Here is a 10,691-nt window from a genome sequence, read left to right as displayed (position 1 = left end):
GAAAGAGAGAGAGAAATAGAAGGAGGGAGGGAGGAAGGAAGGAAAGGCACCAAATCCTGATAAAACCTGGTGACCTGAAAATTGAAGATTTCCCAGAACTGAAACGGAGGCATCTGACAAGACAACTTTTCCAGGATGTCCAGACCAGGCCTGTATGCCTTTTTCTCTTTTCCACGGAATGAAAATACCCTTTCTCTGCATTTCTCAAGCCTTTGCAAAATAGGGGAACCTCTTCTCTTGATTCTGGCCTGTCGGAGACAGCTTTGTCATGATCCCGGAATAAAGTAATTTTTCACCTGCTTTTTTCTGAAGGCTTAGATGGTTCAGAATTCATAAAAATCCTTCTTTCAGCTTCCTTTCTCTTTTTCGCCGCCATCCTGCTGTGTGCTGCGCGCTGTTAATTGACCATGTCTTCTCACAAGACTTTCAGGATCAAGCGATTCCTGGCCAAGAAACAAAAGCAGAATCATCCCATTCCCCAGTGGATTCGGATGAAAACTGGTAATAAAATCAGATACAACTCCAAGAGGAGGCACTGGAGGAGAACCAAGCTGGGTCTCTAAGGTGTCCCACATCACGCGATGACACACCTAATTGGCACCATGTATTTAATTAAGCTACTTGAGGATCATGTGTTTTATTCCATCACCCTGTAAACACCTTTCTGCCTGGCCAATAGATACCATTTATCAGCGAAAGAGTTTTCTGTTACTATAGCTCTGCACCAGTGGGTTGGTTTGGTAATAAATGTGAGGCCTTTGAGCTGTAAAAAAAAAAAAAAAAAATCCTTCTTTCATCTGAACTATTAACTGACCAAAAAAATTTAAGAATATAAAAGATAAATTATTTAAAATAAAAATAATCATCAGGCTCCCAGCTCCATGGGGAGTCTGCTTCGCTCTCTGACCTTCTCCTCGCTCGTGCTCTCTCTCACTGTCTCTCTCAAATAAATAAAATAAAATCTTTAAAATAAAAATAATAATTTTTTTAAAAATTTAAAATAAAAACCAATTATGAACTGATCATGGATTCTCATCCAAATCCACGGTCTCTGAATTTACAACTTTAGACTGTATTATTCAATAACATTTGTTTTCAACACAGTTCTTTTTGAGATAACAATATTTATTATTTGTTTTTTTATTTTTGCTAGTTTTTATTTTTTTAAAGACTTATTTATTTATTTTGGGGAAGGGGCAGATAGAAAGGGAGAGAGAGAATCTCCAGCAGACTCCCCATCGAGCAGGGAGCCCCACTCGGGGCTCGATCTTATGACCCGGAGAATACCATCTGAGCCAGTCAAGAATTAGAGGCTTAAGGCACCTGGGTGGCTCAGTGGGTTAAGCCTCTACCTTTGGCTCAGGTCATGATCTCAGGGTCCTGGGATCGAGTCCCACATCATGCTCTCTGCTCAGCAGGGAGCCTGCTTCCTCCTCTCTCTCTACCTGCCTCTCTGCCTACTTGTGATCTCTCTCTTTGTCAAATAAATAAATACAATCTTAAGAAAAATTAGAGGTTTAACCAACTGAGCCACCCAAGCCCTCCTCTTTTTTTTTTTAATTTTATTTTTAATCACTGAGCTCTACCTCTGAAACTAATAATACACTGTATGTTAGTTAATTGAATTTAAATAATTTTTTAAACAAATATTTTAAAGTAATCTCTGCACCCAACATGGGTCTCTAACTCACAACTCTGAGATCTAGAGCTGCATGGTCTCTGACTGAGCCTGTGGGGAGCCCTGAGATGGTAAGTCTCTGAAATGTTGCTGGTCTGCAAAGAGTAACACTTTTGCTTCATGTTGATATACTGTTTCTTCCCAGTGCACTGGATTGGTTCTTTCCATGTGCTTGTGCAATATTTACTATTCTGCTCTTGTACCTCCTTTAAGCAGGGACTTCCTGGGGCCATCCATGAGCCTGGGCTTGCCTTCATAGGGAGAAACTTCTCTTCCCTAAACTGGAATTAAGAGCCAAGAAACATTTTCAGCTGGCTACCTGCAGACCCAGCGTCCCAGTTTAGAATCAGCATACAGTTCGAAATTGTCATGTTACTTTTGATTCTGTACTTGCCTATCAGTCTTTCATAAAAACAATGTCCCCAATTAGGTGATGCTAGCTTGACGCTTTAAGATGACCTCCAATGCCCATAACCTGGAGAAGACACAGACCTCAGAGGGCAAGCACCCGAGAGTTCTCCCTCCTTACTCTTCTTGTTACTCAAATGTGGTCCCAAGTGGTTTCCAACTGCTATGCACTTTCCTTCCAGCGTGGGTCCTCCCAGGCCCTGAGGGACAAAACCAGTCTATACCAAATACCTAACTCTTGGTCAACGATGCTTTCGAGGAAAGATCTTGATCTCAAAGAAGGAAACCGGAAAATTAATGAAAGGAAACCTCACTGAAGTGGACCTGGAATGCTGGAAAAGGAGGCAGGTGGGGCAATCCAGCACTTCGTGTGGATTACAGGGAAGAATGGTCAGTTGCAGACCCCAGCAGAAGAACCTCAGGAGGACACAGTCATCATTTATAGGCCCCCAAACGGAAAGATCCACATGTGGCATCTTCTAAAAGAAACTGACCACCTCTGCCACTCAGGCAATGAGAAAGGGAAACATCATTACCCTGAACTCTTGCTTCGCTTTAAATGGACTTTTGTTCAGAACAAGCCCTCCCAACTTCCTTCTTTTTCCCCGTGAAATAACGTTCTTCTCCTTTGCTTGTTGGACTTGTCTACCGTTTTGCTGCAGCTTGGTCGTGCCGGGTTATAATCCTCTGCTTTTCCCAAAGAAACCCATTTTTGCTGGTATAAGTAAAATCTCTGACTTCCCACTTTTGCTTAGATCAAACCTTTCACCACCATTTCATTAAGATGGGTCACAGCTCCCCGGGAGGGAGGACCAGGCGGTGAAGGAGGAGAGGAATCGATGAGGAGGAGGGACTTGCAGGAAGGCAGAGCGGCCCTGCTAAAGGCATCCGGGACCACTGCAGGACTAAGAGCGAGGGGGGCTGCGGTGGGGCGGGAAGTGAAATTGAGTCCAGCGCTGCTTTGGGGCATCTTTTCGGTACCTTTGCTGCGGAAAGGCGAGTTCCTGGCTTCTGAGCGCAGACCTCCGGGGCCTGGATCAAGCCCGGATTGCGCGCCAGCCAGGGCGGGAGGGACGGAGGAGCAGGTGCGCAGCTCCGGGGGCAGCCTCCCTCTCCGGAAAGCAGCCCCGGCCACGCCCACACTGGGTGCTCCCAGGCCCCAGGGACCCCGGCCAGCTGGCAGAGACCCCCTTCCCCACGCCGCCTGTGCCAATGGCGCCGAAAATGTGGGGAAGTCAGGCAGTGCCGCGCAGATCGTGATCCGTAGCGCAACCCCTGCCGGCCCCAGACAATTAACTCGGGAACAGTCAGGGAAGAGAAGCGAGGGGCGGGGTGCCAGGCCCCGCCCTCACTTGGCACCCCCCACCCCGAGCTGGGCGCCACTCCCGGCCAAGTCCTTCCTCCCCGGGCGCTCGGCGAAGGTGGGAAGTGGGGCCACGTCACTGTCCCCAGGCCGGGGGAACGGCGGCTCCGCCCCTCCCACCCCCGCCAGAGCTCTGGGCACGGATCTAAGACTCACCGGCCCCAGCCCAGGGCCAGCCCAGTCGCCGCCGCCCGCCCACAAAGCCACAGGCAGGTGCAGGCGCTGCCGAGGCGCGAGCGGGCAGAGCGGAGCCGTTAGCCCGCGCCGTCCGTGCGTCCGTCCGTGCGCCCGTCCGTGCGTCCGTCCGCGGAGGCCTCCGTCCGTCGGCGCGCGGCAGCTCCGGCCCAGGCGCAGCGGCCACGGCCCCTCGTCGTCCCGCACCCTGAGCCGCCCGGCAGAGCCGGCTTCGGCGCGCGGCAGCCATGTCCATGGGCCTGGAGATCGCGGGCACCTCGCTGGCCGTGCTGGGCTGGCTGAGCACCATCGTGTGCTGCGCGCTGCCCATGTGGCGGGTGACGGCCTTCATCGGCAGCAGCATCATCACGGCGCAGATCACCTGGGAGGGCCTGTGGATGAACTGCGTGGTGCAGAGCACCGGCCAGATGCAATGCAAGGTGTACGACTCGCTGCTGGCGCTGCCCCAGGACCTGCAGGCGGCCCGCGCCCTCATCGTCGTGTCCATCCTGCTGGCCGCCTTCGGGCTGCTCGTGGCGCTGGTGGGCGCCCAGTGCACCAACTGCGTGCAGGACGACACGGCCAAGGCCAAGATCACCATCGTGGCGGGCGTGCTCTTCCTGCTGGCCGCCGTGCTCACGCTGGTGCCGGTGTCCTGGTCGGCGAACACCATCATCCGGGACTTCTACAACCCGCTGGTGCCCGACGCGCAGAAGCGTGAGATGGGCGCGGGGCTGTACGTGGGCTGGGCGGCCGCCGCGCTGCAGCTGCTCGGGGGCGCGCTGCTCTGCTGCTCCTGCCCGCCAAGCGACAAGAAGTACGCGCCCACCAAGATCCTCTACTCGGCGCCGCGCTCCGCCGGCCCCGGCACCAGCACCGCCTACGACCGCAAGGACTACGTCTGAGGCGCGGCCGCGGGGAGACCCCAGCACCCCACCCCCCGAGCGGGAGCGCCCACCAGCCCGGCGAGCAGCTTCCCGTCGGAGACCAGCCCACCCCACGCGCCGGGAGCTCTCCCACTGGACTGCGAGGGACCCCGGACCCGGCCGCCCCTTCCCCCGCCACACGCCTCTCCCCCGATCCTCCCCCCACCCCGGGCCCCAGGGTCGGGGAGCGGGACCACGGCGCGCGCGAGGGGGACCAGCCCGCACGGACAGTGAAACCTTGTTCCTCCGGAGCGCGGGGCTGCCGGGGCCACCGCGCCTGCCCAGCCCCGTCGGGCCGCAGCCCCAAAGCCCGCGTTGGGTGGGGACCGGCTGTCTTGAAAAGGGCCAGTGGATATTTTTCAATAAAAGCCTTTCGTTTTGCATTTGCGGGCGCCTCCTTGTCCTGAGAGCCGAAGGGCGTCTGCCTCCCTGCGGATCGCCCCCCACCCCCCACCCATTCCCTCCCCACCAGGGTCGGCCTTGGCTGGATTCTGCTAAGGGGGCACCCAGGAGTGAAGCTCAGAGAGGGCAGACGTTGGGTAACGGAGAAAGCGGGGTTGGAAACTGGGCTGGGCGCGCCCTAGGGGGCCATTTGGCCTCTTCCCTGGGGACCCGGTCGTTGAAGGCCCAATCTCGAGAGGGGAGTATAAGCCCTAACGGCCTGCTCCGTGGACAGAGGCGTGGGGGAGGCCGGAGAAGGGTGTCAGGGGCCTCCCTCCCTAGCCTGTGCTATCTTGGGTCTGTACTCCTCGTCCTCCCCGGCTGGCTGCCCACCGAGTCTTCCCTGTGCGTGTGAGAGAGACGTTCAGTGCGATGATTTCATACTGGGAAGAGGACAAAAAGACCTATTGTTTTTATAAAACACCGCCTCAAAAGTAAAGCCGGGCAGAATCTTCTCACCAGGAGGAGAGATGAGAGAGGGGACTCGGGACCCTCTTAGGGCTTGAGTTTAACCAGGCTTGGAAGCACCTGTGTCTGGAAGAAGGCGCCGGAGTTTCAGGCGATAGGAAAGGGGGCCTGTGCGGCAGACCAGGAAAAGGGAGATCCCCCACAGCTGGACAGATAGCTTGGTGCAAGAGAGAAGGGGATGAGGCCCAGGGGCCCAGAGGAGGCCAAGTCATCGAGACTCATACGTGGAATTACAAACTCTGGACCTTGTTCTGGTGTTTCTGGGAGTCAGGGAAAAACACACCTGGTCAGATTTATGCTCTTAAATATTAAATTTAATATTGCTTCCCCACCCCCCAAAATAGGTGGGGACCCCATCCAAGAGGCTCCGTAGCCATCCCTGTTGAGATGGTGCAGGCAGAAAGAAGTCAGGAGCACTGGGGCCTGGAGCAAGGCCTGATGGGAGCAGGGAGGAAGCAAGAAGAGTAGAACTTGAGAAGCATTCGGATATGTGGGGTGAGGGAGAGGGGGAAAAATTGGGTTAATCCCAAGCTTCTGCCTTAGGTCACTGATTGGATTGGTGGTGCCATTTACCAAAATAGGAGACCAGGTTACTGGGGCAAGCCGATGGTTCGGTTTTGGGTGCACGGAGTTTCGCACCCGGGGGACCTCCAGGCAGAGACGTCCAGGAAGTGGCAGGACATGTATAGAGACCTGGGACTCGGGAGTGGTAAATGTGGCTCTTGTTAGCACACGGGTGGCACCCGAAACCAGGAGAGTAGATGAGGTCAGTCTAGAAACCAAAGAGAAAAAAGGGTCAAGAGACGGGCGTTGGCAAGGGTGTCCGCGGTGGCGGAAGTGGTCAGGCCTGAAACGGCCTAAGGAGAAAGCCGGGGATTCAAAGCATCAAGGTGGTCCCTGGTGGCCTTGGCAAGAGGTGTCGGGGCAGATGGGGCAGGCAGAAAGGCAAGCGAGAGATGAGAAGTAAACTCAGAGTACCTAGACCATGAGTCCAAGAGCTTTGCTTATAATGCGAGTTTCGGCCAAGTTAGCAAGTTGACAGGGAGCGAGGGTCAAGGGACAGGCATTTGGGCTTGGGGAGACTTGGGATTATTTCCAAATAGATACTGTATCTCAAACTGCTTTGCCTGCAACAGAGCTAAAGCAGAAGTTCCCAGTGGCCACCAGACTTTTCAGTAGAATGCTCAGCTTGGCTGCCCCCAGATTCTCTAGTTAGAGAAAACTGACACGCTGTCACCCTTTATGACTCAAGGAAGAGGAAGGAGATTACGGCTTTCGGTCATTCTTTGTAGGATTCCGGGAAAGCAGGAGGGGTTGGAGTCGGGGTCCTGATTAGTCTTCTAGCCTGGAGTGCGGGGCAGGGGGAGGAAAGGGAGAGAGTGAGTATGAAGGCGGAGCGGGGGGGGGGGGGGGGGGGTTGAGTGATGGAGACACATCCTAAGAGAGCTGGAGAGAAGGGGTGTGGGTTCAGAAAAGCAGGACTCAGTGGGTCCTCCGTGAGGGGAGGACGGGGCTCAGTGATGGGAAGGGGCTCAGTGGGGGAAGGGTCAGAGAGGGAGGAGGTTCAGCAAGAGGAGGGGAGAGGGAGGGAACCGAGAGAAGTTTCTCCGGGCCTGTCTGGGATGGAATTGGGGGTGGGGTGGGGGGTCAGAAGGGCTAAAGGGGTCGCGTCTGTCTTAAACCTCCACCGTCTCGGGCCTTGGGTGTGCCAGGGAATGACAAGTGGGAACTGAGGGGCGTAGAGTGGGTTCTTTGTCCCAGGGATGTGGAAGCAAGGTTATTCATTTACCAAGAGCTTCCAGAAGGCAGCCTGAGCATAACGCCTCCGGCCACACTAGGACAGAGCTGCAGCCTGGGGCCCTGCAGCCAGCCTGCCCACCGCAGCCCACCCCCCAGGACACACACACACACACACACACACACACACACCCTGGCCTGGCTTCGGGGTGTCTCCCCACTCAAACTCTTCTTTTCCTTTTTGGAGTTTAGGGTCTACAGGGGGTGGTGGCACTTGCGGGGTACAGACCGCAAGCTGAGGGGAGGCTCAGAGGGGGGATCCTGGAAAACCACAGGCTGGAGGACAGACTGGGAGTCAGTGGTTTCGAGATCCCTTCCTTTTCCTGGGTGCCTTCCCCTTCCGGGTCTCCGTTTCTCCACCATTTCAACAGGGGGTTGAACCAGAGGACCCACGAGGGCCCCCATGTTTACCCTTGCCACCCCCTGCTGCAGAAAATTAGGGAGAACCAAAGGGGGCTGGCTGAGCAGGGCAGTTCACGCCTCTGGGCCTCAGCTTCCTCATCCACAAAATGGGTATGATACTAGCATCAGGCGGTGTGGAGGACCAGCGGAGCCATCCTCTGGGTTCCCAGGAGGGAACCCCATGATGGCACTGTGTTATGTGGCTTCCTGTCAGACCCCTCCAGCAGGAGGTCATCCCCCAAAGTCAGGGAAACTGTCCTGACCTTCTATCTACCCGCAGCACCCAACGCAGGCCAGCACCCATGGAAAGAAGGCCTGCCTATGTGCTTTTCCACCTAGCCCAAGGCGAGGCACACGACAGGACCTCTATGAACGTGAGCTGGTACTGTTAATGCTTGGGTCTACAAAGCCAGGCAGGGGTCTGGGAACTGGAGGGCAGTGTCTGAGTCATGAGAAAGTTCTGGATTTCTCCAAAATCCAGAGCCCTGGACACCCCCTGCCAGGCCTGCGGCTCTGTCCCTCTGCACCTCCCACCGTTGTGCCGTGGGCTGCCCTGCTCCTGCCACACCTGTCCCAGCCCTTCCTCCTGCCCAGACCAAAAGCCAAGTGCTTTATCAAACAAACACAGCATTTATTGTGGTTCTGTCAAGGTCTGCGGCAGGCCTGCAGGAACAGACAGTACCTTCCTTCTCCCTCCCCTAGCTGGGCTCCAATAAAGGTCATCTGTGCCAAGACAAGGAGGCTCCGCAGAGCCGGTGAAGAGAGCAAGTGTCCTGCTGGGGCACGGACTGAGCGACCTTGGACAAGTCACTGGCCGCATCTCACTCTCAGCTGCACAGGAAGCCATATTGTCACTGACCCCCCCCACCCCCCCACAAAGAACCCTGCAAGGTGCGCATTGCATGATGAGACCGTCAAGGCTCATGGGTGATGGGACTAGGCTGCTGGCCCTGCCGCATGGTGCCAAGGACCAGCCTCTCACCTGCCAACCTGGTCATGTTCTAGATGTGTCCACCTGTGTTCTTCCCCACTTGCTGCCATGACTCCAACCAGGCCACCACCATCGTTCAGGAACAGCCTCAAGAGGGTCTCCTGCCTCCAGACTCCCTTTCCACACCTCCCCGGCTATGCCCCATTCCAGGCCACTCACCTCGGCATAGCCAAGGGACTCCTCATGTGACGAAGTCCTGAATCTAACCACATTGGAAAACCTTCCAGTCCCTTACCCCACCCCCACCCCCAACATGCCTCTTAGAATCCCACTCAGACCCCACGGCATGCGTTGAGAGCCTCTCCAGGGCCAGAGCCATGGTCGCCGCCATATCGTCTTCTCTCTTCCCCACCCCAAGGCCCGACTCGTCCGGACATCCTTCAATTCTGCATGAACCCTGCCCTCTCTGGGCCCTGGGCCTCACCACAAGCTCTTCTCTGTTCTTGGCAATTTCCCCACCCTTGCCTCACCCCTCCTGGCAAGCTTAGAGGTCATTTCGTGTCTTGGCTGAGGGAAGCTTCCCTGACGGCCAGCCTGTCCCTACAGAGTGCCATCCATCCAGGACCCCATCTTGGCCTTTGTCGGTCTCTGCCAGAATCCCTTCTCCCTTTCAAACAATCCCACAGCGTTTCTCGTCAGCTGGCCATAACATAAGCATAATCAGGACAAAATGACCAAGGGGGCCTGGGTGCTCAGTCAATTAAGCATCAGATCCTTGATCTCAGCTCAGGTCTTGATCTCAGGGTCATTGAGTTCAAGCCCTGGGTTGGGCTCCACACCCAGCGTGAAGCCTACTCAAAACACACACACACATACACACCAGTGTGAACAAATGTTTCCAAACTACACTCTCAACAAAGGACACCTAAAAAAAAAAAAAGAAGAAGAAGAAGAAGAAGAAGAAGGAAATTACATTGTCTTCTCAACAATTTCTCAGTTCATTGACCATTTCTACTTGAAGACACTTTGGAACAGAATAATATGATCTCCCCAAGCCTGATTCAAGCCACGTGTTTTCCTGACTTCATTTCAGAATGAATCTCTTCTGCATCATCTAGCATGAGGGGCAGAGACTCATAAAAACCAATGATACAGCACTCCACGCACGTGGTCACTTGCTCCTAAAGCCACCGCTGAATCTGGGGTCCATGTGCAGGGATCTGGAGATGAGCCATTCCAGCGCCTTCCGTACTCTGAGGGCTAGCCACAACACGCCATAGTGGAAACTCACAAAGACCACGCTAACTCACATGCTACCTCCCAGAATGACCTCTGAACTTGTCTTTCTCCTGCCCCTAAACCATCGGCTCTGCTGGGGCGGGGCTCTACGCACCTTGTTCACCTTCGTATGTCCCAGGCTTAGCCTAATGCCAGCACGAGCGTGGAGCTGATGTTCAGTGAGTGAGAGACAAGGTTCACATCCAGGGTGCCAAAAGAACGAAGTTGAAGGACCCACACTGGTAGACTTCAAACCTTATCCCAAGGCTAGAATCATCAAAGCAGTACAGTACTGAGAAAGAGACCAATGAAACAGAATGAGAGAACCCCGAAATGAGCGGCCACATATGGATTTCCACATATGGAAATCAAATGATTTCCACAAGGATGCCAAGAACACTTGATGGAGAAAGAATCATCTATCTAGTCTCTTCCCCAAATGGTGCTAGGACAAGTGGATATCCACCTCCAGAAGATGAAGCTAAACCTTTATATAATGCCATATACAAAAATTAACACAAACTAGATCAAAGACCTAAGAGCTAAGCTTTTCTGAGGCACCTGAGTGGTGTCAGTTAGGCATCTAACTCTTGGTTTTGGCTCAGGTCGGGATCTCAGGGTCATGAGGTCCAGCCCCAAACTGGGCTCTGTACTCAGGTCCAAGCCTGCTTAGGATTCTCTCTCCCTCTGCCCCTCCCCCTGCTCTCTCTCTCTCTAAAATAAATAAATAAAATCTTAAACAGCAACAAAAAAAGTGGGGTGCCTGTGTAATTCAGTCAGTTAAGCATCTGCCTTTCGCTCAGATCATGATCTAAGATCCTGGGA

At 54.4% G+C, this 10,691-nt stretch overlaps 2 protein-coding genes across 2 annotated transcripts; both read left to right on the top strand.

Annotated features, from left to right (window-relative positions):
• The first annotated feature begins 338 nt into the window (after positions 1 to 338).
• Positions 339 to 725, top strand: LOC122895509 (60S ribosomal protein L39-like). The gene has a single exon (XM_044232936.1). It carries the CDS (start codon positions 408 to 410, stop codon positions 561 to 563), a length of 156 nt encoding a protein of 51 aa, XP_044088871.1. The 5' UTR covers positions 339 to 407; the 3' UTR covers positions 564 to 725.
• Positions 726 to 3,871: 3,146 nt separating this feature from the next.
• Positions 3,872 to 4,546, top strand: CLDN3 (claudin 3). The gene has a single exon (XM_044233075.1). It carries the CDS (start codon positions 3,872 to 3,874, stop codon positions 4,526 to 4,528), a length of 657 nt encoding a protein of 218 aa, XP_044089010.1. The 3' UTR covers positions 4,529 to 4,546.
• The last annotated feature ends 6,145 nt before the right edge of the window (positions 4,547 to 10,691 follow it).

The sequence above is a fragment of the Neovison vison genome, chromosome 14 (assembly GCF_020171115.1).
Source record: "Neovison vison isolate M4711 chromosome 14, ASM_NN_V1, whole genome shotgun sequence".
Lineage (NCBI taxonomy): Eukaryota > Metazoa > Chordata > Mammalia > Carnivora > Mustelidae > Neogale > Neogale vison.
This window is presented reverse-complemented; position numbering and strand designations above follow the sequence as displayed.